General features: G+C 56.2%; 9 protein-coding genes across 9 annotated transcripts; 4 read left to right on the forward strand and 5 right to left on the reverse strand.

Moving 5' to 3' along the window:
- Positions 1 to 3,191, reverse strand: C8Q71DRAFT_826054 (uncharacterized protein). The gene is made up of 9 exons (XM_047926293.1): positions 2,859 to 3,191; positions 2,649 to 2,803; positions 2,468 to 2,593; positions 2,197 to 2,415; positions 1,692 to 2,148; positions 1,296 to 1,639; positions 522 to 1,245; positions 330 to 466; positions 1 to 279 (listed from the first exon to the last, which is right to left on the reverse strand). Exons 1-9 carry the CDS (start codon positions 3,153 to 3,155, stop codon positions 174 to 176), a joined length of 2,565 nt encoding a protein of 854 aa, XP_047784731.1. The 5' UTR covers positions 3,156 to 3,191; the 3' UTR covers positions 1 to 173.
- Positions 3,192 to 3,219: 28 nt separating this feature from the next.
- On the forward strand, positions 3,220 to 4,469 carry C8Q71DRAFT_19487 (20S proteasome subunit). The gene is made up of 7 exons (XM_047916899.1): positions 3,220 to 3,426; positions 3,484 to 3,518; positions 3,573 to 3,696; positions 3,752 to 3,853; positions 3,910 to 4,053; positions 4,106 to 4,218; positions 4,269 to 4,469. Exons 1-7 carry the CDS (start codon positions 3,358 to 3,360, stop codon positions 4,423 to 4,425), a joined length of 744 nt encoding a protein of 247 aa, XP_047784732.1. The 5' UTR covers positions 3,220 to 3,357; the 3' UTR covers positions 4,426 to 4,469.
- A 90-nt stretch (positions 4,470 to 4,559) lies between these two features.
- On the reverse strand, positions 4,560 to 5,654 carry C8Q71DRAFT_697937 (proteasome 26S subunit; the record flags this gene model as incomplete). The annotated part of the gene is made up of 6 exons (XM_047920000.1): positions 4,560 to 4,694; positions 4,747 to 4,858; positions 4,918 to 5,190; positions 5,247 to 5,361; positions 5,420 to 5,489; positions 5,550 to 5,654. 6 exons carry the CDS (start codon positions 5,652 to 5,654, stop codon positions 4,560 to 4,562), a joined length of 810 nt encoding a protein of 269 aa, XP_047784733.1.
- A 104-nt stretch (positions 5,655 to 5,758) lies between these two features.
- C8Q71DRAFT_730566 (20S proteasome subunit) lies at positions 5,759 to 6,951 on the forward strand. The gene is made up of 6 exons (XM_047922107.1): positions 5,759 to 5,925; positions 5,979 to 6,056; positions 6,108 to 6,229; positions 6,290 to 6,474; positions 6,532 to 6,621; positions 6,676 to 6,951. Exons 1-6 carry the CDS (start codon positions 5,875 to 5,877, stop codon positions 6,870 to 6,872), a joined length of 723 nt encoding a protein of 240 aa, XP_047784734.1. The 5' UTR covers positions 5,759 to 5,874; the 3' UTR covers positions 6,873 to 6,951.
- On the reverse strand, positions 6,952 to 8,562 carry C8Q71DRAFT_800784 (uncharacterized protein). Its single transcript, XM_047925944.1, has 4 exons — positions 8,133 to 8,562; positions 8,028 to 8,087; positions 7,812 to 7,979; positions 6,952 to 7,762 (listed from the first exon to the last, which is right to left on the reverse strand). The coding sequence occupies exons 1-4, from the start codon at positions 8,497 to 8,499 to the stop codon at positions 6,975 to 6,977; spliced, it is 1,383 nt and encodes a 460-aa protein (XP_047784735.1). The 5' UTR covers positions 8,500 to 8,562; the 3' UTR covers positions 6,952 to 6,974.
- Positions 8,563 to 10,777, forward strand: C8Q71DRAFT_730569 (uncharacterized protein). The gene is made up of 6 exons (XM_047922108.1): positions 8,563 to 9,119; positions 9,179 to 9,539; positions 9,595 to 9,778; positions 9,832 to 10,004; positions 10,061 to 10,215; positions 10,272 to 10,777. The coding sequence occupies exons 1-6, from the start codon at positions 8,970 to 8,972 to the stop codon at positions 10,665 to 10,667; spliced, it is 1,419 nt and encodes a 472-aa protein (XP_047784736.1). The 5' UTR covers positions 8,563 to 8,969; the 3' UTR covers positions 10,668 to 10,777.
- A 121-nt stretch (positions 10,778 to 10,898) lies between these two features.
- On the reverse strand, positions 10,899 to 13,384 carry C8Q71DRAFT_865357 (uncharacterized protein; the record flags this gene model as incomplete). Its single annotated transcript, XM_047928274.1, has 5 exons — positions 10,899 to 11,466; positions 11,522 to 12,231; positions 12,288 to 12,617; positions 12,930 to 13,215; positions 13,284 to 13,384. The coding sequence occupies 5 exons, from the start codon at positions 13,382 to 13,384 to the stop codon at positions 11,043 to 11,045; spliced, it is 1,851 nt and encodes a 616-aa protein (XP_047784737.1). The 3' UTR covers positions 10,899 to 11,042.
- Positions 13,385 to 13,606: 222 nt separating this feature from the next.
- Positions 13,607 to 16,871, reverse strand: C8Q71DRAFT_730575 (general substrate transporter). Its single transcript, XM_047922109.1, has 12 exons — positions 16,537 to 16,871; positions 16,087 to 16,461; positions 15,987 to 16,029; positions 15,846 to 15,932; positions 15,368 to 15,550; positions 15,198 to 15,305; positions 15,034 to 15,141; positions 14,707 to 14,984; positions 14,358 to 14,652; positions 14,165 to 14,300; positions 14,029 to 14,106; positions 13,607 to 13,969 (listed from the first exon to the last, which is right to left on the reverse strand). Exons 1-12 carry the CDS (start codon positions 16,731 to 16,733, stop codon positions 13,800 to 13,802), a joined length of 2,058 nt encoding a protein of 685 aa, XP_047784738.1. The 5' UTR covers positions 16,734 to 16,871; the 3' UTR covers positions 13,607 to 13,799.
- Positions 16,872 to 19,719: 2,848 nt separating this feature from the next.
- On the forward strand, positions 19,720 to 22,291 carry C8Q71DRAFT_19849 (uncharacterized protein). Its single transcript, XM_047916932.1, has 13 exons — positions 19,720 to 19,806; positions 19,861 to 20,048; positions 20,151 to 20,176; positions 20,237 to 20,424; positions 20,485 to 20,821; positions 20,881 to 20,934; positions 21,003 to 21,370; positions 21,431 to 21,443; positions 21,506 to 21,555; positions 21,610 to 21,709; positions 21,757 to 21,791; positions 21,849 to 21,915; positions 21,965 to 22,291. Exons 2-13 carry the CDS (start codon positions 20,008 to 20,010, stop codon positions 22,006 to 22,008), a joined length of 1,323 nt encoding a protein of 440 aa, XP_047784739.1. The 5' UTR covers positions 19,720 to 19,806; positions 19,861 to 20,007; the 3' UTR covers positions 22,009 to 22,291.
- The last annotated feature ends 134 nt before the right edge of the window (positions 22,292 to 22,425 follow it).

The following is a 22,425-nucleotide window of genomic DNA, read 5'->3' on the forward strand; positions in this document are numbered from 1 at the left end:
GCATCGCGCGTATACTACGCGCGTCCTAGTCCCAAGTCATGATACACTTCGGCAGGGTCATACATACAATACGAGTGCGGGTATGATACAACAAGATGGAGTATGTACAGTGATGTTGAGTGACAAATATGCGCTGAGAATCCAAGCTGGTCCCTAGGGTGTAGCAAGACATGTCAAGTATCAGCCGGCTCCTTGAGGTTAGGAGGTGGTTCTAATGTCATGTCGAGTCTTGATGCGAGCTGAACCAACTCCTTCCTCATTGATTCAATCCTATTGCGCCTGGACAATATTGTCAACTAATGAGTTGCGTCGGGGAGAATATCACATACTCTTCGCCAGACCGCTTGCGAAGCTCCGAGGCCTGGGTAACCCCGAGCATTTCGGAGCCACGTAATTGCTGCCGTCTTCGGTCGACTTCTTTCATCTCTCTCAGCTGAGGTAAGAGGCGGTCAACCTCCTTCTGGAGCTACAAGCGTGACAAACATCAGAGACCTGCCAACTGGATGATTGTAGACACTCACAAGCTTCAACCGAGAGGACAACGCCCTGTCGTCATACTTGCCAACTCCCATCACCTCCGCTTTCATTCGCCTGAGTTCCTCGAACCACTTCGACTCGTTCTCGCTCAGCGCTGGGGACGCCTTCTGCACCATGGACTGCAAGACCGCGTCTGCCCGCGCCATGATCGCCTTCTGGCTAGCCTGCAGCTCCTCCACCCTCTTGACGGTGCGTTCCCGTCGGCTGTCCTTTAACTGCGCGACTTTGTCGAGCATCATCTTGACCCGCTGCCGCTGCCGTTGGAGCTCCTGCAACTGCAGCTGTGCCCGCGTTTCCGCCACACGGTGCGCGAGGACGACGTCGCGGATCTGGGATGTGATGTGCTCGGCCACTTTGCCGAGGTAGCGCAGCGTGTCCGGGGTGACCATGAACTCTGCTTTGGCGTTAGGTGGGAGTGATAGTCGCGCATAGGCTGGTAGACCCTGGGCATTGGCGAGGATAGCAGGTATGGAGTAGACCTCACTGCCCAAGAGGTTGTCGTACTGCGTCTGCTCAGGAGCAGGCAGCAGCTTCGGTGATGGTGCCTTGTCCTTCAGTGCAGGGAACTCTGACGATACAGAGTAAGGGGTTTCTGAGCGCAGGTTGAGAGGGAATACCGTGAGACGCATGGCGGCTGTCAAGATGAAGATGCTGTACGTCAAGTACACATCGCCCGGCACCGATACGCCTACTATAGGGCTTGACGACCTGCTCTGAACGTCAGGCACTGTGTATACGTATACAACAGAAGCAATCACCTTGATTCGATATCGAATGTGGATATGATAGGGTGAACCTCCGTTCCTTTACATACTTGGAGCGACGTGTCCAACGAGCTACCGTCCTTGTCCGACGAATCGTCGCGAAGCGCAAGAGCCAGACTCCGTAGCATCGATTCGAATTGTAGAGCATGAATCCCAAAGGCGTGGTAGACGTATACGGTGTCTTGGTTGATGGGATCGGGGTATAATACTGGATGATTACCCTCGACCAAGTCCACGAGTCGTTGTGACGTCGATGCAGAGATCTTCTGGAGCGTGGAAATGATTCCGAGGTCAACGGTCTCGTAGACAGCAAGCATTGGAAGATCGCCATCGTGACGCTGTATCAAGTGTCAGTGAGTCATACCTAGGAGGCATGAGAAGACAGCTGACCTCTTTCTGTTCCCATCTCGCTTCGACCTTTTCCACGTCGAGGTAGACGTCCACTCTGCCATCCTGGAAAGAAGCCAACACAAGACCCAGTCGCTCTGTCTCTCCCTCGACGCCTTCCTCTACATCGCTGCCAAACGCCATGTATGCAATGTCCGTGGCGTCGCCTCCTTCGCTGCCGTCGATAGTCCTTGGCGAAGGCTGGAGCAGGAAGGGGCCCTGGCGCACTGGAAGAGCCTTGATACTTCTTGGAGGATGCATGGGGACAGGGCGAGATATAGCGGGGTAGACAGTTCCTGGGGGAAGTTGCTTCAAGAGTGCTGTGACGTATCTATACTGGAAGTCGTAAAGATGCGTCATTTTTCGTGAAGAGGAGCCCTCTCCCTGGGACTGGGTGAGATATTCCTGTTTTGCTGCGACAAAGCACTCGAGTGCGTGGACATATGCAGAAGGTATCGAACTGCTTGGAAGTGAGGAGACGTGTCTGTAATCAAGACGAAGTGCTTACGCATTCTGAGGCATATAAGGGCAAGTTGCATAGATGTCGCCGCTTCGCATGATGGCGTACACGGTGAGGGGACCCCAATCTGCCTTCCCCTTTCCAAAGGCAAAAGAGGCAACTTCCCGCTCTGTTCCTTCGTCTGCGAGGAAGCTGTTCTTTTTCTTGTCAGGGACGAAGGACAGAACCTGCTGCGGTTCTTCTGGGTCCACAGAGACGTCATACTCCCTACATGGTATTAGCTGGAACAATTTGACACGCGTAGAACCAGGAGGCGTACCGTAGCTTCCCGTCAATAGTCATCACCATGAGAGTGGTACCGCCGTCACCCCATGGATGCCATTCAATCTTCGCCACGGGTGCAGAGGAATCGGCGGCGTGGTAGATTTGCCCAACTTGGAGCGACCTGTGTGATACAAAAGGTCAAGCATATATCAGAGAGGTCGACAAGACTGACGCACTTGCAGTCGATGGTGGCGGGGACCGCTTTGGTGAAGCCGGCGCGAGGTAGGACTATCACAGCGACCTGGAAAGCTCCTGCTACAGCGAGCAGCTTCCCGTGAGGACTCAGTGTCATCTGGTGAATCTCAAACTGTACATTGGGTGTGTGCAGGACCTAGGGCCGTGTCCAGGTTGAACTTCAGGTACCCAGAGAATGTCCTTGCACGCACCTTGTACGACTTGGGCGTAGCCCGACCGAACTTCGTGTCAGCCAGCGTGGTTATCCTGATCTCGCTTCCAGCAGCAACTATCAACTCGGAGTCCTTGATGACCATGACCTGCCGTCTGCCGGAGGGTGTGGGACCATCGTGGAGGGGGTCGACGTCCTTGAAGTCGGGGAGAGAGCTGAGGGAGAGCTGGAGGGATGCTTCGCCCTTGCCGCCGATGCCCGCGACGCTCTTGGGGAGAGAGAAGATGGGGTGGTCCTTGAGGAGGGCATTCCAGTCGGGCTCCTTGTCCTTGTCCATTTCTGCCACTGGCTGGGAGTTGGTCGCGTCGAGTTGGATCTCGATCGTGGTCATTCCTCGACGCGTCGGCGTCCATAGCGGGCAATGTTCGCACGCCTACGCGTTGCACGTCCCCAGCTTGCGCGTCCTGCGCGTCCTGTCCTCCATATCCGCCGCCGCCCTGCATCGTCCTTCCACGCAGCCTTGACCTCCATCCACCGACATGACATCTATCGGAACGGGCTATGACTTGTCGGCGAGCACGTACTCGCCCGATGGCCGTATTTTCCAGGTATGGCTTGCCCGAGACGCGTCATGGAGCGCACTCATGTTCATACACCCCGCCTAGGTTGAGTACGCAAACAAGGCAGTCGAGAATTCTGGGTATGTTCTGGCGACTTACTTCGGTAACCATCTTTTGAATCTTCCTTCCCTTAGAACCGCCATCGGGCTGCGGGTCAAAGACGGTGTAGTATTGGCTGTCGAGAAGATCATCCACTCCAAGTTACTCGTCCCGGATGCGAACCGCCGGATACAAACGATTGACAAGCACATCGGCATGGTATGTCTGCATAGTATCCAATGGTATCCTTCTCGCACAAACGGCAATATGGCAGGCATCGTCAGGTCTTCTCGCAGATGGCCGGCATCTAGCTAACCGTGCAAGAGACGAGGTGGCGGGTCTCTTCACGATGTGGCGTTCACCTCCGACGGTCCAGGTACAGTGCTGGCCTAGATACCTGCTGACACGCGCTGACATCGCTACCCTTCGTAGTCACTGGTGGAGCGCGTAGGGCTTTACGTGCAGGCTTACACACTGTACTCCTCTGTCCGTCCATTCGGCTGCAGCACCATCATCGGTGGAGTGGACAAGACTGGTCCAGCATTATTCATCATCGAGCCTAGTGGCGTTTCCTATGTACGCCTGAATACTGCGTATATTCGAAGTGAAGAACTTACGTCCCCGCTAGGGCTACCACGGTGCAGCAGTGGGGAAGGGGCGGCAATTGGCGAAGACTGAGCTGGAGAAGCTCAAGCTTACAGAGCTATCAACACGAGAAGCGGTCTTTGAGGCTGCCAGGATGTGCGTTCCGTATCTCCTCATCAGCTGGCTTTGTATCTCACTCTCTGTAGTATCTACCTGGTCCACGACGATGCCAAGGAAAAAGACTTCGAGCTCGAGCTGTCCTGGATCGGCGATGAAACGGATGGCCTGCACCTACCGGTACCGAAGGATCTGTACAATGAAGCGGCACGGAAAGCCAAGGAGAGCCTGGAGAACTTCGACTAGATGTGCTGATTGTGTATTGTATTCGGACTTGCTGTCAACTCTCGTCGGAACCCAGCTGCAGATTAACAATGCGTCTTGAATGTGCACTCAAAGATATACGAAAACAACAAAGCGGAAGAGTCCATTGTGCACGTTCATACAATCTGCTCCAACTCTCGCGCAAGTGCTAGATTCGCTGCAATCAGCTTCTCCTTCGGGATCTCGATCTTCTCTTCGCCTTTCTTTGCGAATGTGATTGTCCCCGCTGTGAGGTTGACCTGCCATCCACGCTATGGAATAGGATAGTGAGATTACGTGTGCAAGGTCACGCTCCGAACTTACTTGTTTAGCGAAGCTCAACAGCTCGCTCTGACTGGTGAAGAACAACAGTGTCCCTGCATCCTTGAGCGGTAGACTCTCGTACGCCGCCTCCTCGCAACTTGCAATCTCGTTCCTTCAAGGACGCACGCATTCAGTCAGCATGTCACGCAACACGACTTAGTAGACGTGTACCTGATCGTTTCCATAAGACTGTCCACGAAGAACCTGTACTCTTCCGCGGGTGCCTCCTCGCGTGCCTTCCACACCTTGCTGTAGCTGCCCTCCATCAGCCAGCGCTCGAGGTTGACAGGATGTTGGATGTAGGGGTTCGCGGTCAGGGAGTCTGCGGCGAGAGGAAGCGACTCGAGGGTGGTGTGGAAGTCGGCTATGCGATTCTGCGTGAGGAGGCGGATGAGGTAGAGGCCGCGGATGGGGTATTCGCGCGGTGATGGGGGGAGGACGGTGCTGTAGACATGAGCGTGAGATAGAGTGCATCGCCCAACGCAGGTGCAGGGGAAAACTATGGTACGCACTTGTAGTCGTTGTAGTATGTCTGGAGCTGCGAATAGTAGCGGTCGAAGGAAGGGATGTCTCTCGACCGTATGCTGAAGAACGCGCCAATCTCGAGTACATCACCTGTGCGCGACACGCGAGTGAGCAGTTGTTGAAGTAGAGGTCGAACAAACGGACGTACGGGCCATGACCATGTCTTCGAGGCTGGCTTCGCCCATCGGGACCAAAAGACCCAGCTCACTCAAGGCTATCTATCAAAATAAATGTACTTGAGTTTTATATCTTCATGAAGTGCTGTGAATCATGGTCACCTTGAGTGAGGCGAGGAGCGAGGCGCATTTCTTGGGATCAGAGGGACGCGCGCTGAACGCCTGCTGCAATTGCTTATACGCAGAGACAAACTGAGTCGGAGCCATGGCGTCGGAGCAACCTTGTTGTCAGATTTGATGGAGAGGGAGAGGGAGAGTAATGCAAGGAAGGCGATGTAACGGACGTAGCGACTAGTGCTGAAGATGCGTGCCGCCCGACGCGCGTCGAGACGCGTCACCTCTTCAGCCACATCTCCCTTCCACCGCGCGTTCACCATACCGCTCTCCTTCTGCGCTCGATCTCTTCTCATTCACCCCGCACCACACCATGGAAACGATTGATATCAGCCGCTTGAAGTCTGGGGAGGTCAACCTCGGTGTAAGTGGCTCAGTTGCGCTCTCGAGATCATGCTCATTGAAGACCGCTCGCAGACCTCCATCATGGCGGTCCAGTTCAGGGACGGCGTTGTAGTGGGCGCGGATAGTCGGACGACGACCGGCAGCTATATCGTATGTGCTCTTGGGATACTCTCCTGAGGCTTTGCCTGACATCTAGCATAGGCAAACCGTGTCACGGACAAGCTCACGCACGTCCACGACCGCATCTACTGTTGTCGATCAGGCTCCGCGGCAGACACGCAGGCGATCGCAGACTACGTCCACTACTATCTCCAACTATACACGTACGTCGTGCCCCTACGATTGATACCGCGTCGCTAGACCGTACTGACCTTGGCGCACAGACAAACGCACGGCGAACGGCCACCAGTCCATACGGCGGCAAGCGTGTTCGAGCGATTCTGCTACGAGAACAAGGACGCGCTCTCCGCAGGTATCATTGTAGCAGGGTGGGACAAGGAGGCGGGCCCCAGTGTATACAACATTCCTCTTGGTGGAGGTCTCTTCCGGCAGCCATGGGCTATTGGAGGTGCGTCCTCGACATAACCGCGCCAATGTACAAGCTAACCTTTCTGTGCACGACAAGGCTCTGGCTCCACCTACGTGTATGGATACTGCGATGCCACATACCGTGACGGTTGGGGCAGGGACGAAACGGTCGAGTTCGTCAAGAACAGTGAGTCCCTTATCACGTCGCAGCTCAGCCATTCGTTGAGACGCGACATCACAGCTCTTGCGCTCGCCATGTCAAGAGATGGCTCCTCGGGCGGTGTCATCCGCATGTGCGTGATCACAGAGGACAGCGTCGAGCGGCTCTTCGTTCCAGGGAACGAGCTGCCCAAATTCTGGGAGGGCAAGGAAGTCCTCGGCATGCCACTCACGAAGAAAGACGGCAACGAACCTGTACCGATGGCTGTGGAACCTTGAGCACTGTGTATTGTAGTCTGCGTATCGCTATCTTGCAATCATTTGCATGGAAATGAAGCGCGTCATGCGTCCACGAGAGAATGAGTATAAGTGTAAGTACTATCATACGCCCCATGGACGGCGTTCGCCTGTGAGTGTCCAACCTTGCCCCTCCCACATCCGAAGCCTCCAGAGCGCGATAGTCAAGGGGACCGTGTCCGCTCGTAGAATCGTCTTCGCGTTCGACCTGAGCAGGAACGCATGGCTTCCCTTTTCGTCCCCACGACTTCTGGCAGTATCCTTGCTGCCGGGTTCTGCGTTTTCCGATGCTGACTCCGAGCGACCCTGTTGCCTCGCAGAGTGGGCGGCTTCTCTTCGCCGAGCCTGGCGCTCGACGTGAAGCAACTCCGTTAGAGATTTGTGACACGACGCCCGCTGCTGTGGATCGGGGAATAGTGCAACGCCGTTGTACAATGGCACTCTCGCATGAGGGAGGATGTTCGATAGCTTTCCATCTTCAAATGCATCGGAGGTAGTGGTAGGCATCAGCGTTGAGACCGGGTTTCGCGGTCGACCACCATCTTCGTTGGGTACCCCAGCTCCTGGCGGGGGCAGCGACGACATAGACGGCTCTGGCCGTGTTCTCGTGGCAGGATTCTTGTTTACGGGCGGAACGACAAGCACGGCTACTGCATCCTCTTGTGGGATGGTACCAGACGCCTTCAATTCCTTCCACTCAGCTCGGGTAAGTCTTCGGAGAAGAGGCGCGTCCGTCGCCCCTTCGAGTCTACGCTTGAGATGTCTCACAAGTACACGCAGCTCCTGCAGGATGCGGACACGCAACAAATGGCCGACCTGCTCCTCCAGTGCGGTGTTCTTCCTAGTATTTTGATGGACCCGCTTGTGATTGCCTGAAGGAAGTCAGCTATAGCAGACGAGCCGGCCGGGATATCCACTGACCTTTTTCATCCATCGCCTTGACTGCTTCCTTCCGACAGGAGACGTATACCCCCTTTCCTGGGCGTGTGGGTTTCCTAAATGCAGGGTGCTCGAGTGTGTCTGCTACTAAGATTATGATGCGGTGTTGAGGCGAAGGCACCCGTTTCACGGAGAGACGGATGAGGAATGCTGATACGGAGTCAGCACACGACTCTCGCCGGCACCGCGTACACGTACCTGTTGGAAGGGAGCTATTGCCTATGATGGTGTTTCTTATAGGAGTGGACAACATTCGTACTGGAGGATAGTTAGCTGACGGAATCACTGCGAATACAGACTTACAATACGGGTTCGCCTGAAGCTCCCTCTCTTCTTCTGTCATCGCACGAGGAGCCGTCTGATCCTCTGTATCACTTGGCTTCCTCCTCTGAGATAGTCGAATACGGGGACCAGGCTCCTTGTGCCTCCGCCAGCGCGAGACGGCCATGATGGGTCGCAGTGAATCGAGGACTATAGACTGTGTCCGGCCTCTGGGGGAAAGTGATGGACATGGCGGACGTGGGCGGGGCTTTGACGGCAGGCGCAGCGGCTTGGGTTGCGGTCGCCTCTCTGGCGGAACGACAGGAGCTGGTTTTGTGCGGGTAGCCTGGAGACGCTGGATCAGTCGCGGGATAAGACGAGGCATGCCAGTCGGAAGTGCTGCGTTCATTGTCGTTCAACAGCCACAACCGCGGTGGGCGCGTCACGTGCAGTGCGCTTGGCGTGGTCGTGGTCGGTAACGACGACGCACTCAACCGCGTCCTCGACCACCCGATGCTACAGTGTATACTATCCATGCCCTCCGCTATGCAAACACCCTCGTTCCCCTCGAAGCTCAAGCTCAAGCGCTCGAACCTGCTACATCGACCGACCAATCACAGACGCCGTCTTTGTCTATCGCTTCGGGCGTCTATGAACATCGCACCCGCATGCTCAGTGAGGCCAGCTGCTCGTCCTCATACATAATCTAGGAACGCAGGCGACGCAGCACGCTGAGGCTGTCGGACAAACGGCTTGTTCTGGCCCTGATTGCTGCACTCTATCTGGAACCTATCTGCCAATCCGGCTCCCTGCCCAGGCCCGATGCTCATACACCTGCCGCTCGGCGCACCACGATAGCTTGAGTCCCCGGACCGCAATATGCCTCTGAGAAGCACAGCTATAAAGCCCTGGAAGCGCTCCCCTAGGGGTGATCGCTCTTCTCTCCCGTCCAAGATGGCTATTGACATCGCATCCTACTCGAACGAGCCTGTCACCCTCGCCATCGTGGGCTGTGGCAGCAGAGGCAAGGTCCGTTACGTTCGCCCGCGTGTAAATAGCACCCACTCAGCTGTGAATGGCACCTGCAGGCATATAGTGCGTACGCTATAGCTGAGCCGAACAAATGCAAGGTCGTCGCGGTTGCAGAGCCGCGTCCCAAGACGCGGAAGCTCATGTCCGAGGCTCACTTCGTTGACAAGACGCTCGTCTTCGAGTCCTGGCAAGACCTCTTGAAGGCATCTGAGGAGACAATCAACACGGTTGGGAAACGTCTGGCTGATGCTGTCATCATTGCAGTACAGGATCGCATGCACTTGGAAGTCACACTCGCCTTTGCGGAGCAAGGGTACCATATTCTCTGCGAGAAGCCTATGGCGACCAGCGTTGAGGACTGCATCAAGATGGAGGCTGCCGTGAAGAAGGCTAACATCATCTTTGGTATGGGGCATGGTACGTCGCAGGACTCTTCGAGGCAACTAGCCTGCAGGTGGCTGATCAGCTGCAGTTCTGCGTTACTCCCCATACAACAAGGCGGTATCCGAGATCGTGCTGTCCGGTGAACTTGGACAGCTGATCAACGTCGTCCATGTAGAACCGATTGGCTACTTCCACTTTGCGCACTCATATGTGCGAGGGAACTGGTCGAAGGAGGAAGAATGCAGCTTCTCGCTTATGACCAAAAGTTGCCAGTACGTGCTGTTTGTGATAACCATGTGCTTGTTCTCCATTGACAAGTCCTCAGCGACATCGACCTGTTGTGCCATTGGCTCAGCCCCAGTGGCACGCCCAAGCGTGTTTCTTCCTTTGGCTCATTGCTGCACTTCCGAAACGAGAACAAGCCGAAGGAGGCTAGCGATGCTAAGCGGTGCTTCGACTGTGCATATGAACGTACATGTCCATATAGCGCAAAGAAGAGTGAGACTCTCACGAGCCTTTCAAACCGACTCTTTTGTCCTAAACTCTACACACAGTCTACCTCGACCCTCTGCAGAAGGGTCAGATCGGCTGGCCGGTCGCTACGATCGTAGATGGGATCCCGGACATCGAGAACGTAACGTCTGCTCTGCGCCACGGCTCGTATGGGCGTTGTGTGTATGAGCATGATAACAACGTCTGCGACAATCAGGTCAGCCTCTTACCCACGACAACACCCTCAGTTCATTTGACATTACATATTCTCAGGTTGTGAACTTGGAGTACACCAGTGGTGCGACGGTCTCCTTTACCATGATCGCCCAGACCGAGCGCATCTGCGAGCGGCAGAGCCGGCTGCACTTCTCGCACGGCGAGATCATCGGCGACATGAACACCTTCACCGTGACTGACTTCCGTACGGGCAAGACGACGCACCACGCGCCCAAAAGCGAGGGCGGCAACCACGGCGGCGGCGACATCGGGCTCATCCGCACCTTCGTAGAGGCAGTGCGCACCGGACAGCAGGAACTGCTCGGCACGAACGTGAGCGAGGTGCTCAAGAGCCATCTGACGGTGTTTGCGGCGGAGCAGAGCAGAAGGGATGGGACGGTTGTCGATTGTGAGAAGTTTGAGCAGGAGGCGAAGGCTCGGGTGCTTGTCTGAGTGTGTTTGTATCTTCCTTATTTTTTAGTGCCATTGTTTGGGACAAAATGTACAGCATGTACTGGTTCCCAGGGAGTGGTCTAGTCGATGTGCAGACTGTTCACTCCGATGATAATTGGGATCCTAGGACTCGGCTGGCATTGCTCGATGCTGAAAGAAACCTACATGACCTAATTGACATGAGGTACATTGGTATACTGCGGGTATACTGCGACAAAACTACGTAAATGACGTGGACAAATCATGACTAGGGTCCAGTAGTACTAGTGCAACAAGACAGCCTGTGGAGCAGTCAGGCAAACAAAAGGACATTTCTCGTACAAATCGAGTGACAAATGAACGTTCCGGGTCATTAGATAGCGCAAAAATAGATCCTCAATCGTTCATCTCGAGTTCTTTCCGGATCCTCTCTCGGACTTCCCGGAGGCCGGCACCTTCCCGCTTTACTCTCCTCGGGCTTCTCGTTCTCAGCTCCTCAGCGCTCTCATCCTTGCCTTTGATCCTCCCGGGACTAGTAGGAACCTTGCTTGGACTGCTCGTGATCGCCTTGGATCCAATCTCAGCCTCCGCGCTCGTGCTTGGCGCAGGCATCTCGAGCCATTCCTCGCCATCGACGTCGAGTGGGCGAAGGAAGAATGGACAGAGCTTTGTCAGGAGGTCCAGCGACTCCTGTGCCTCTGCGGACGAGATTGGGACAGGCGAAGACTTGATCACAGCAGTTGCTACCTCGGGAGCAGGCATCATACGGCGCTTGCGTACGGTGGGTGCAGACGTCGATCCGCCCGGGTTCGAGAAGAACCTGACAGAAAACATCGGGTCAGTAGAAGTCAGGATCGGATATAAAGTAGGCCTACATCCATACGCTCTCTGCGACACCCCCTAGCCGTCCAAGTATACACCGTCGGCGCACCTCGTCCTGACTCAGCTTGTTCAGCTGATCCCTGCTCATGCTCGCCCCAGCATTGCTACCGAGCATGCCTTTCGTAGGAGATGCTGTGAGAGAGCGCTGCCGGACGCGGTCATACAGTGCCTGCCGCCGAGAGCTCGTTGGCGTCTGCGGAACAGTCGCTGCGTTCGCTCCACGCTGGTGAGTTGGTGTGGAAGGCACCGAGCCGGACTCGCTTGCCGTGGGCGTGCTCCGCCCGGATAGCGAAGGAGTCCGAGAACTACTGGGGGTCATGAAGCTCGTTCGGGAAGGCGATCGAGAGCTTGTGGGTGTGAGCAGGCTAGTGATCGAGTCTGAGCGTCCACGCGTGGAAGGGGTCTTCGGGAAGAAAATGGTATTCTTCGCTGGTGTGCCCGCTTTGCTGGAGGGCGTGATCGGGAATGGTACGGCAAACTCATGTGGCCTTTTGGACGGAGACCAAAGTGGGAGCTTGGATGGAGACTTGGACGGAGACGAAGGTGTAGGTGATGACGATCTCGCCAGGATAGAGGCCGAGGAAGGCGACTTAGGAGAGGAAGCGGCGAGAAGGCGAGTGAGAGAGGAAGGCTTGGATGTGCTGGGAAGAGACGGCAAGTTCGCTGTAGGGAGCTGAGGAACAGTGATCTTGCCAGTGTGTAGCTAGAGCGACAAATGTCAGTGTCGCAGCACTGATATGCGACGGAAGACAAGCGTACCTCTACCCATTGTCCGAGCTTCGTACGTACGTCCTTCCGTCTTGACTCGCTTGCTGCTGTCCACCGAGCGACAGCAGCCATCCCACCGCTCATACCCTTATCAATGTCCATCTCTACCTCGATGCCAATGCCGTAGGCTGCGACTCTCGCGTTCGAGGCTTTTGAGAAATGTCTTGTCTGACTCACGACGAAGCCCATTCCACCTCGGGTCCAGTCCTTGGAAGATGACGCGACGGGCCGATTCTCGAGAAATGGGTTATCGTCCGGACTGTCCTCGCGCACCGTGCTCTTGGATGGCGACCTGGTGGGGGAAGACAGAGCGAGAGGGTACTCGTCGTCCTCGACCTTGGCTTTCACCTTGGCCTTCGTCCGCACCGATCCCGATGCTTTGGGCGTCTTATCCAGGAAAGGATTCTCGTCGTCATCCTCGACGGCCACAAACTTCTTGGGAGTCTTCTTCGTTGGGGATTTCTTCGTCGGCGATTTAGTAGGCGTATCCACGAGGAAGGGGTTCTCTTCATCGTCCTCTACAGCAACCTTCTTCGGGGTCTTCTTGGATGGTGATTGCGCGGGCTCGTCGACGAGAAAAGGGTTCCGCTCATCGTTGATCTCGGATCCTGTCGATCTTGGAGCCTCCGCCACAGGCAACGTCTTGCCGTCCCACTCCCACAGCCAGCAAAGCCTCCGAAGATCATTGACCTCGAACTTCGTGGTAAGACCATGGTATGTGGCAAGCGAGAGATGGTTCAGCACGTTCCGGACGATACCCGTGTCCTCGGAAGGCGCGACGGCGCACGTCGCGAGAGCATGCGCCAGGGCCTGCTGCAGCGCGGTCTGGATGTTGAACAGACGCGACAGGTGTGGTGGTAGGGGGACCTCATCCGGCTTGACCTTCCGACGCGTCAATGTAGCAGGGGGCGTCGGGGGACTGTACGAGGAGCGAACCCAGTTCACTTTAGAGTTCAACACACGTGCATCAGACTAGATACTACTCACGCAGTGCGTAGCTTCTTGGGAGTAAGGAGGTCGTCATCGTCCTCGGCATATGCACGCTTCTTCTTGGGTGAGACGCGCAGCGCGGTGTAGAGGCTCGACATTGCTGGCGAGTGCACCAGCAAGAGGGACGCGACCAGCCACGGGGTCGAAGTTGAACAACAACCTTCGCGGAGTTGCGGACAAAAGATGCATGACGCGACCGCGCTACGCGATCATTTACGCGTCCACGTAAGCACTTCCCACACGACGCGTCGCGTCACACCGTGACTAGACGCGCCTTGTCACAACTTCGTTCAGTTCTCAGAATCAAACACAACGATGACTACGGGCAAAACAAGACAGCTTTATTACATTGCGATAGCTAGTGGATCGTGGTTGCGTAGTACATGAGATAGCATTCATGAGATTCATGGGTATTGAAACTCGCTGCGGTATCGTGGAGTGCAGTGCGGTGGTTGTAGTACTACAAGGAGATGGTGTCGTCTCACTCATCTCGATTTAGGTCGTAGATCCCGTCTACTCTTTGTTTCGCTCAACTTCCTCCTTGCTTGTGCTTGATCGTCTGGAGCGCACGCCGAGGATCTCGTCGGCCTCTGGCGTGCCTGCAGCCGGCACGTCCTTGCGAAGTGAGACCCCGACCGGTGAGACGCCCTCATTGTACGCGAGAGCGAAGATGACGTCCATGTCTATACAGTGTGCCGATCAGTCGGATGCCTCGGCTACGAGCGAAGCATGATGAACGCACCTTCCAGAGAACGACCGGCAGTTTCGGGGAAGAAGAAGTAGACGATAGGGATGATGAACGCGTTCAGGGCGGCGAACACTGCATTCACATGTTCGTTAGCGAAGGTTCGTAAGCGGGTATGAGAGATGCTACGTACCGATGTAAGTCTTCCAGCCGATGCTGTTGAATGCAGGCCCCGTAACCATGACAACAACGAAGTTGAAGATCCAGTTCGATGCCGTGCTGAACGCGTTCGCAGGCGCACGAATGCGGAGACCGACGATCTCAGCGGGCTACCGTGCGTAGCGTCAATATCCTAGCAGAGCGCGAAGTGTGCCAAGACTACTCACGTAGAGCCAAGTCATACCGAGCCAGCCGATCGCGAAGAACGAGTTGAAGACGAAGAGGAAGACAGCCGATGCCACCTTTGCGCCTGAGGAATCGACAGACCCCAAGACGGCGAGGATAATCATGGTCGCCATCTGTCCGATCGAGCCGAAGAGCATGAGTGGCCGACGGCCCACCCGGTCGATGAGGAAAATGGCGATGATACTGGCGAGGAAGTACTCGGTGCCGTTCGCCGCTGCGATGATGCGGGAGTTCACGTCGTTGATGCCGAGGCGTTGGAAGAGAAGCGTAGCATAACTGTGGGGCACCCAGTCAGCTTGAATCCAGCAACAAAGCGGCGAGTGTACTCACTAAGTAATAAGGTTAATACCAGAGATCTGCTGGAAGCACTGGTTCACGACGCCGATGCATGCACGACGGAAGTTCTGCGAGCGGCCGTTCGTGAACACCTCGCGGATAGGAGACCGCGCTGGCGAGTTGGTTCCTTCGGCTGCGAGGGCCTCGCGGATACCATGATAGGTAAGCTGCACCGACTCGGCCGTGTAATCCTTGTTCTCGAGAGCCGCGATGACTGCGAGTGCTTCGGCGTTACGCCCGTGCTTGGCTAGCCATCGAGGAGACTCGGGGAGCTGAAGAGCGGTGTCAGACGAATATGGGAATGGAGCTGGTGTAACTTACGAAGAAAATACCGCCGACCATCATGACAGCCAGGAGAATTTGCAGCGCAATTGGCACTCTCCATTGCGCAGAGGAGCCAGTGAGCCAGTAGAACGCAAAGTCTATCCACTGCAAACGCGGGAGTGGTCAACATTAGCTCTCGTATGGACCACTGGAGAACCTACATATGAAATCATGATACCAAAGGTAATTAGACTGCCTTCAATCATGATAAAACTTCCGCGCTTGGCTGCTGGGGAGCACTCGGCATGGTATGATGGCACAGTTGACGTCTGTGTAAGACCCCAAAGATTAGCGCCTCGAAACACAAACGCGCGGACAAGCGTGTACTTACATTCAAACCATTACCGAGACCAGTGACAATACGGGCAACAATCATCTGCGAGTAACTGAACGAAGTCGTCTGGAGGATGGCCCCAATGATCATGATGATCCCTCCGAGGACAATGGTCTTCCTCCGACCAAGTCTGTCGCCGAGCCAGAGGTTGGACAAGGCGCCGACAAGACAGCCGATTTCCTGTAGAGCGGTCGTAAGCAACACTTCGGATCATGGCACCCTGGTCAGGTGCGAGGTGCGTGGAATGGAGAGCAAGATAGAAGGCGAGCAACCACTGAATGGACCCAGAAGCACTCCGACCAGTACGGGCGGATCCCCGCAAAGACATCATCTGACCAAATTGCAGTGGATTCAACCAGATGCCCTGACGGGAAGCAGCTGCTCCCTGTGCGCTGATCCCAGGCAAAGGGTCGTCGAGCGTGGCACGGGGCCCCGACTGACAGATGTCCGAGGTACGGAGGAGTGAGTTACTCACGTAGATGGCGACGATGAAACTTTGGAGCGTCGCGTGGTTGCTTGGTTGACCATCACCTGTCTTGACCTGAGGAAACGTGCTCTCGAACTGCAAGGTGCGTTAGGGGGCTGTTACCGCTGGGCATCGGGCAGAGGACAGTACCTGGTTCGCTGTGAGCAGGGCAGACATGACACCCTGGTCGTAACTGCAGATGTGTGTCAGAGACTCGGCGCGCATACTCGAGTGGTGAGTTTGAACATACCCAAACAGCGTGAACCCCGTGCCCGCGACGAAGGCAAGCGCGGCCGTCAGTCGTCTGCCTCGCAGAGCGGGAGCATGGGCGCGGATCTCTGCGTCCATTTCTGCGCCATAAGTGCGAACGGTCTCCTTGTGGCCCTTCTCGGAGACGGAGGCGTGGCCGCTTGCGCTCGATGCGGGGGAGGGCGACATGGACATGGTGGACAACGGCCGGAGAAGATGGAGTTGCACGGGGGAGGGCTGGCAGGACGAGCATGGCTTATATACCTGCGAACTTCCTTTGTTCGCGACGAAGCGCACGAAAATGGTTTGAGGGTGGCCCTGGGTGGAGCGACATACGATTAGGATCACGCGGCGGTTGCATGACGAGAGAGGGAAGCTGGGAAGAAGCGTTAGGTACGCCACTGCGAGTGATGGATAGGCTATCCCCGAACACCCCAAAAACAAGACATACGGTAGAACAGTGGCGCAGCCGGGCGTTGCAGAGCGGGTCTGCCGCGAAAGGCAATCCTGCCGGACGCTCGTCTTGGCCGCCACCGCGCGCACTCCACCTCCACCCTTCGCAGCCCGTCGCTCGGACCGGGCTCTCTCCCAAGCGAGCGCACCGCTGCCCGCCCACGGACACGCTAAGGCAGAACAAGGCACGCCCATCGCAGCCCGATAAACGCGAAGCTCGGCTGCGACAGCCACCCCCGCCGACGCCGCCCCGTAATGCTGCAGAGCGTTGTGCCAGGCGCTTATGCATCCTCGTTCAATTCGGGGGTGGAGACACTCTGCCCGCCGCTACGCTGCCGAGCGGTTGTACGCACACACGGTATATCAGTACCATCACACTTGGGCATCCGCCAGCAGATCAGGCAGCAGCTCACCGCACGCAGCGACGACTAGCGATGACTTCTGGTCACTGTCAGAGCGGGCTCACATGCGCCGCAACGTGACCACGACGGGCAGAGGCGGGAGGCGGCGTGGGATGTTGTCGCTGCGTGCGCGGAGTGGTAGGCGCCGGGCGTAGTGCCCCGATCGGAGAGAGATCTCGCTTGGTGGCTCGCGCTTGGCCGCTGCTTGGCCACGGATGAATCCTTTGCAATCCTCTACCGTCATCGTTCCCGCCAGGGCACCGTGACGTCGTCCTTGCCTAACGCACCTTAGCGGACGACAAGAAACCGGCGGTTCCGACAGCGACGGCCCAGTCAGTGCAGTTGTTGCCGGTCGCTCGCGACTCCTGTACAGCAACTCTCGGCGTTGGAGCCTTTCTGCGCTGCTCGGACGTTGGCCGGCGGCGAGAGGCAATTTTGCCCATGTCCTCTGACACGGGATAAGCATGTTCCACCAACGGTCGCTGGGCGGGGTCCTGAGGTGCGTCGTCATAATCTTTGCGCAGGCATCGTAGATCTGAGTAACTCTTTCTGATCAGCAACGGAGACTACTTACGTACAGCTGTACTGAAGCAACCGAAACGGTACCGGTAGGCCAGCAAGTCGGCGAACGGTCACTCAGTATGGGAATGATGTACTGTATGTACTCGGTTGCCCCCTGAATCTACCGACGCCCTTGTCGAGCCTTGTCGATTGAAGAAGGCTTCTGCCAGTCGCTTGTCGCCTTCTGCTGGTGCGTCTATCTAATTTTGTGCTGGTTGCCGATATGATCCACAAAATGCCGTGTTCTGAGTCGAAACCACGGCGGCTGTGTATGCAGCGATAACCCATACGTGCGACCTCAACTCGGCGCATCCCGCTACCTTGACTCACCTCTGCTGAGGTAAATGAGGAGGGGGCTACCGCTGCTCAGCCGTTGGCGATGAGTCGATGTCGTCAGACACCGTTGCAGTGACACGGCCACAGCCGTGTTCTATCATATCGGTGATTCCATGTTGAACGTTTGGACGTCCAAGAGGTAACCGCGAACAGCCTACAGGCTTCCTGAGCACCATTTTCGGGTTCGTTCAGCCTTCGCAGACACCCGGATCCATCGAACATCGCACGTTGGAGTCGATATGCCATTCATATCGCACACCCACACGTTATGGCGACTCCAATGGCGAGAGGCCGCCGGCTGGTCTCATAGATGCACTCGCATGTGGAGAGCCATCCAACTTCGTTTGCGACGTCTCAACTTCTCTCTGACGACATCAAGGGACATAGGTTTACACAGGGCCGCAGGACACTGTGTCATCGATTCTATCGCTCGCACCCAATCCGATGCATCTGCGCACGATGCGATAGGTATAGCGGACACTACAACGTGTGGGGTACCACCCCGAGCGTCAAGTGCACGGGGATGTTGGCGGCGACTGAGACGGAGGACAATGGACCGCGACATCTGCATTGTCTGACTGGCCACCGTATCGTCCGGAAATACTAGTCTGACTCTGCATCGTGCATGGTCGCAGCCACTTGCGGCGTGTGCAGGTGGCAAAAGGACGCTGACGTACGTGGCATGGATAGGCACAACTTCGAACGGGAGCCGCATTGCGTTCCGTATCGATTGGATCCATCCGGTGTCCTACTTAGAGGCTTCTGTAACGTAAGTATCAACTTGCCCCATAAGTCAGCGGCGCTCAGGCTCGCCGTGGCACTAGAAGGCTCAAGCTCGTACAGTCAGGGGTATTTGTAGGCTGGTAGGCTCATGAATATCTTCAGCGGGATAGTGCCGTTGCAATTACACACCCACGGTTGCGTCCAGCTGTGTAGGTCTTGCACGCACATGACCTTACCTCCGAGAGCTTATGCGCTTTGTAATGGTACACAATTCTCTCGTCAATGACTACTGGACGGGACCAGCGACATCGAAGCCTCCTCGAGGTCCATGCGACCGTGATAAGCACCGGATCTATTCCAACCACGTTTCGAATACCAGCACTGTCCTGACCGCTGTGTAAGTTACGCTGCCAGGTGCCCCAGCGACTCAGATGACTCCAGCCCACGATGTTCCGCCTAGCCCACTGGCCTGTCCGCGCAATCGCAAACCGTTGTTCGCGCTGTCTAGGTTACCAGATGTATCAGCCGCGGGGAACATCTCAACTTCGCGAAGTCGGCAGCTTCATTCATGTAATTTTCGCCGACCCGCTCGGTCGGTGAGGCATGCCCGCATCGAGACTCACCGTTGTCGACTGCAGATTCTGTCTGATTGGTTGGCGCCGAGAGGTTGATGACCCCGCCGGTGGCACGGTGTCCGTCTGTCCACTCTCGTGGCCGTTGTGGCCCCAGCGTAGATCATACCCAAGGTGGCAGACAGAGAGTTCAGGGGGAACAACTGTCGGAGGGGCTGTCAAGGCGCAGATAAATAGGATTTACTGGCCCATCTGCTACGGGAGATCGCGACCACTACAAATAAGTAATTGAATTCAGCGCCCGCGACCCACCGAATATGAGTGCCTATCAGCATCAGCCTGTGTCCCTGAGTGGCCCTTCGCACGCAAGCGGCGTGGGGCTCACAAGAGTCCTCGAGCTTGCTACCTGCCCCTCGCGCGGTGCCTGCACGTCGCTGGGCCGCGCGCGAGGGCAGAGAGAGAGGAGGGGGTCGCCACGGGAGTGAGATCAGCGAACGGTCGGAGTTGGCAGCGGTGGCACGGAGGCCCAGATATGGAAATCCGGAGCCCCGGCGCTGTTGATCCTCGGTTGTTCGCAGCGTCGGCCGCGTCGAGCAGCGACTGAGGTGCCGCGGGCTCGCGAGCAGTGCCAACTGGCTGCCCGCAACGCGCCCGTGGGATCCTGACGGTAACTTTGTCTGTGTCAGTGAGGTTGTCTATTTTACTATTGGCTCATGTCCGGACGAGAAGCACCGCGAAGATCTAGCCCAGCTGCCGCAGGTTGTTGGCAGCAGGAGGCATCATGGCTTCGGCGGTTATAAGCTCCTGGGCCCTTTTCTTTCCTCCTCTCACTCCAGTCCCACTCTAGGTTGCCCGCCTCGTCTTGGATAATTCTCAATGGCGGCGCCGTCAGTCGGGGTGGTCAGCAAACAGCAGTGGTGAGTGTGCGCCCACTAGGCGCGTGTTGTGGCGTGTCTGGTGCAGACCGTAAAATGCGGCGTATGCGAAGTATGAAGAGGCTTACGCGTATGCGACGACAGGGATGAGGCTCTCACCAAGGTCCTGGGTGCGTAGAGACTTGTGTCAACCGCGCCCCAGAGGGACTGACGCGCTTTCCTGCGTATAGATCTATCCACGACCACCATCGAGCGCAATGCAGAGTTGGAAGCTAGGGCCACGGAGCTCGAGATAGAGCTCGCGGTTTGGAAGCAGGCCCACTCGAACGTCCTAGACGCGATGGATCGGGACAAGAAAGCGCATAACGCGCGAGTCGCCACTCTTAACAGGCAGATAGCCTCACTGGGCATGCTGAAGGTCGGCTTGCTGTGTTTTCATTCGAAAACCGTCTGACATGGTGTGCTTGCGTTGTACTAGGACCCGCTCATTCTCTGCGTTATTGACGGAGACACGAACATTTTCTCCCCGACGCTCCTCAGCCAGGGCCACCAGGGGGGCAGGCAGGCCGCGCAAGAGCTTACTAAGAACATCGCCGAGTTCCTATCCCAGGAAGAAGTCCAGGTTTTCGGACGGCTCTCTTTCTGGGTGTCAATCTACTTCAACAAGCGCGGCCTTATGAACATGCTCCGGGACGAAGGCATCTGCGGGCCTGAGCAACTCGAGGCATTCATGTCCGGGTTGAGCCAGGCGTCCCCTCGGTTCCTCTTGGTGGACGTCGGTCCGGGCAAGGATGGGTCTGACGTAAAAATCAGAGGTGCGGAAATCCCGCGTTCTCATTTGTCAATGGCTTTAGACTCTGATTCCGCGGTGCAGAGTACCTCCAGACGTACGTCGCCTTGCCGCAGACGATGCGGCTATTCTTCGGAAGTGAGTGCAGCTGTACGCCGTGAGGTATGCATCCGTGACCATTTTCGTCGATTTCGCGCACGCTGCAGGTGGCTCCGATGCCTATTACAAGTCTGTGTTGCTCGACCTCGAGAAGGACGACCTGCTCGGGAAGGTCGTGCTCCTGCAGGGGAGCAATGGCCTTCCAGAGGAGCTGCGGCAGCTCCCGGTGTCGATCATGCAGACCGACTCACTGTTCATGGCCCAGCCTCCGGCCTACGTTCACAGGCGACCTGGGTCGATTCCTCTAGTCGGACTGAACCAGAACATAACGACTCAGGGAGGCCTCATCAGCCCCCAGTCTGAGACGTACGGCACGGCTGCTTCTACCTCTGTTACGGCCGCTGTCAACACAAGGCCGGGATCCGGTACGACTCATGGGACGACTCATGGGACAAAGCCAATCGACTCGACGAAGGTGAGTAGACGCAACAATCGCTAGCCCATTGCAACCGAATTGAAATTCCATGTCCTACAGCCCCTGCACAAACGTAAGTATCAAATAGTGTTCCTTCGCTTCCTCCATGTCAACCTACTTACACGTGGCGAGCAGAAGTACCGCCGCCTTGCAACGAGCACTATTTGATGTCCTGCTCGAAAGGTGTACGTGGCTATCGGTGTCACGCGAGTGCGTCGGTTCTGATTGTATGTGTACAGTCTAACTGCAAGTACTCTCACGATTGGTATCTCACTCCTGAGCAACTCGAAACACTGTCCAAGAATGCGAAGAAGGCTCCTTGCAACTACTTGAAGAATGGTACGTGTACTACCTCGTCATGAGGTTCATATTCTCATGCCTCGTAGGCATCGACTGCCCGCATGGCGATAGGTGCTGCTGGGTATGTAGACACTTCCGCCATGGTTGTAGCGGAGCATAGCACTGACCGTTCACTCAGGGCCATGTCTGCCCCAGTGGGGCGAGGTGCTTCCACCTGAGCAAGGGCAAGTGCTGGTTTAAAGGCGGTAGGTTCTCGCATGCATACACGTAATTATTATGCTGATCTTCGCGCAGACGGCATGCACCCCATCATGGGCCCCGCAGAGCTTGTCATTTAGACTTCCGTCTCGAAAATCCTGGATGGCATATTGGATATACAACAAGCAAGGGTAACACGCTGTCGGAGTCAAGCTATCGCTGTTATGATTGGTCTCGTATAATGCTCCTCGATCTACTGGGTATTCACTATATATTCTTGCTTGCAATAGGCTACTAGTACTATGTCTGACATAACATAAATATTCTGCTTCTGCGCTAGAGAAACCGATGTACCATATGGATTGCCATCATTGAGAAGCACTTTGTGTGGACGCATTCGCTACCTCCTACTTATAAGTGGGCCACTGAGCATTCTCGGCAGTATTCTCTAGTCATGTCTGCCACTTCCCTCTCCGCTGCTGACCAAAATAGTCGCTCCCGTCTCCAGCCTGTTGCTGGACACAATGAGGCCCCAGGCCCAGACCTCAGTGGCTTGG

This window comes from Rhodofomes roseus (assembly GCF_022264815.1).
Source record: "Rhodofomes roseus strain CIRM-BRFM 1785 chromosome Unknown C8Q71scaffold_1, whole genome shotgun sequence".
NCBI classification, from domain to species: Eukaryota; Fungi; Basidiomycota; class Agaricomycetes; order Polyporales; family Fomitopsidaceae; genus Rhodofomes; species Rhodofomes roseus.

What these genes read in the sequence shown, in the direction of transcription:
- C8Q71DRAFT_730569 (XM_047922108.1), top strand. Translation starts at nt 8,970, where the DNA reads ATGCCTCTGAGAAGCACAGCTATAAAGCCCTGGAAGCGCTCCCCTAGG. An exon ending in CATCTTTGGTATGGGGCATG is followed by an intron (nt 9,540 to 9,594) that starts GTACGTCGCAGG and finishes GATCAGCTGCAG; the next exon opens with TTCTGCGTTACTCCCCATAC. An exon ending in CTTATGACCAAAAGTTGCCA is followed by an intron (nt 9,779 to 9,831) that starts GTACGTGCTGTT and finishes ACAAGTCCTCAG; the next exon opens with CGACATCGACCTGTTGTGCC.
- C8Q71DRAFT_826054 (XM_047926293.1), bottom strand. Translation starts at nt 3,155, where the DNA reads ATGGACAAGGACAAGGAGCCCGACTGGAATGCCCTCCTCAAGGACCAC. An exon ending in CTACGCCCAAGTCGTACAAG is followed by an intron (nt 2,804 to 2,858) that starts GTGCGTGCAAGG and finishes ACACGGCCCTAG; the next exon opens with GTCCTGCACACACCCAATGT. An exon ending in CCCGCCACCATCGACTGCAA is followed by an intron (nt 2,594 to 2,648) that starts GTGCGTCAGTCT and finishes TGTATCACACAG; the next exon opens with GTCGCTCCAAGTTGGGCAAA.
- C8Q71DRAFT_730575 (XM_047922109.1), bottom strand. Translation starts at nt 16,733, where the DNA reads ATGGGCGTGCCTTGTTCTGCCTTAGCGTGTCCGTGGGCGGGCAGCGGT. An exon ending in TGGTCGGCGGTATTTTCTTC is followed by an intron (nt 14,985 to 15,033) that starts GTAAGTTACACC and finishes ACCGCTCTTCAG; the next exon opens with CTCCCCGAGTCTCCTCGATG. An exon ending in CGGCTGGAAGACTTACATCG is followed by an intron (nt 14,107 to 14,164) that starts GTACGTAGCATC and finishes ATGTGAATGCAG; the next exon opens with TGTTCGCCGCCCTGAACGCG.
- C8Q71DRAFT_19849 (XM_047916932.1), top strand. Translation starts at nt 20,008, where the DNA reads ATGGCGGCGCCGTCAGTCGGGGTGGTCAGCAAACAGCAGTG. An exon ending in GTGGTCAGCAAACAGCAGTG is followed by an intron (nt 20,049 to 20,150) that starts GTGAGTGTGCGC and finishes ATGCGACGACAG; the next exon opens with GGATGAGGCTCTCACCAAGG. An exon ending in TGATGTCCTGCTCGAAAGGT is followed by an intron (nt 21,556 to 21,609) that starts GTACGTGGCTAT and finishes GTATGTGTACAG; the next exon opens with TCTAACTGCAAGTACTCTCA.
- C8Q71DRAFT_19487 (XM_047916899.1), top strand. Translation starts at nt 3,358, where the DNA reads ATGACATCTATCGGAACGGGCTATGACTTGTCGGCGAGCACGTACTCG. An exon ending in GTTCACCTCCGACGGTCCAG is followed by an intron (nt 3,854 to 3,909) that starts GTACAGTGCTGG and finishes TACCCTTCGTAG; the next exon opens with TCACTGGTGGAGCGCGTAGG. An exon ending in AGCCTAGTGGCGTTTCCTAT is followed by an intron (nt 4,054 to 4,105) that starts GTACGCCTGAAT and finishes CGTCCCCGCTAG; the next exon opens with GGCTACCACGGTGCAGCAGT.
- C8Q71DRAFT_730566 (XM_047922107.1), top strand. Translation starts at nt 5,875, where the DNA reads ATGGAAACGATTGATATCAGCCGCTTGAAGTCTGGGGAGGTCAACCTC. An exon ending in CGACGACCGGCAGCTATATC is followed by an intron (nt 6,057 to 6,107) that starts GTATGTGCTCTT and finishes CATCTAGCATAG; the next exon opens with GCAAACCGTGTCACGGACAA. An exon ending in TACTATCTCCAACTATACAC is followed by an intron (nt 6,230 to 6,289) that starts GTACGTCGTGCC and finishes CTTGGCGCACAG; the next exon opens with ACAAACGCACGGCGAACGGC.
- C8Q71DRAFT_800784 (XM_047925944.1), bottom strand. Translation starts at nt 8,499, where the DNA reads ATGAACGCAGCACTTCCGACTGGCATGCCTCGTCTTATCCCGCGACTG. An exon ending in GCTTCAGGCGAACCCGTATT is followed by an intron (nt 8,088 to 8,132) that starts GTAAGTCTGTAT and finishes ACTATCCTCCAG; the next exon opens with TACGAATGTTGTCCACTCCT. An exon ending in CAAGGCGATGGATGAAAAAG is followed by an intron (nt 7,763 to 7,811) that starts GTCAGTGGATAT and finishes GACTTCCTTCAG; the next exon opens with GCAATCACAAGCGGGTCCAT.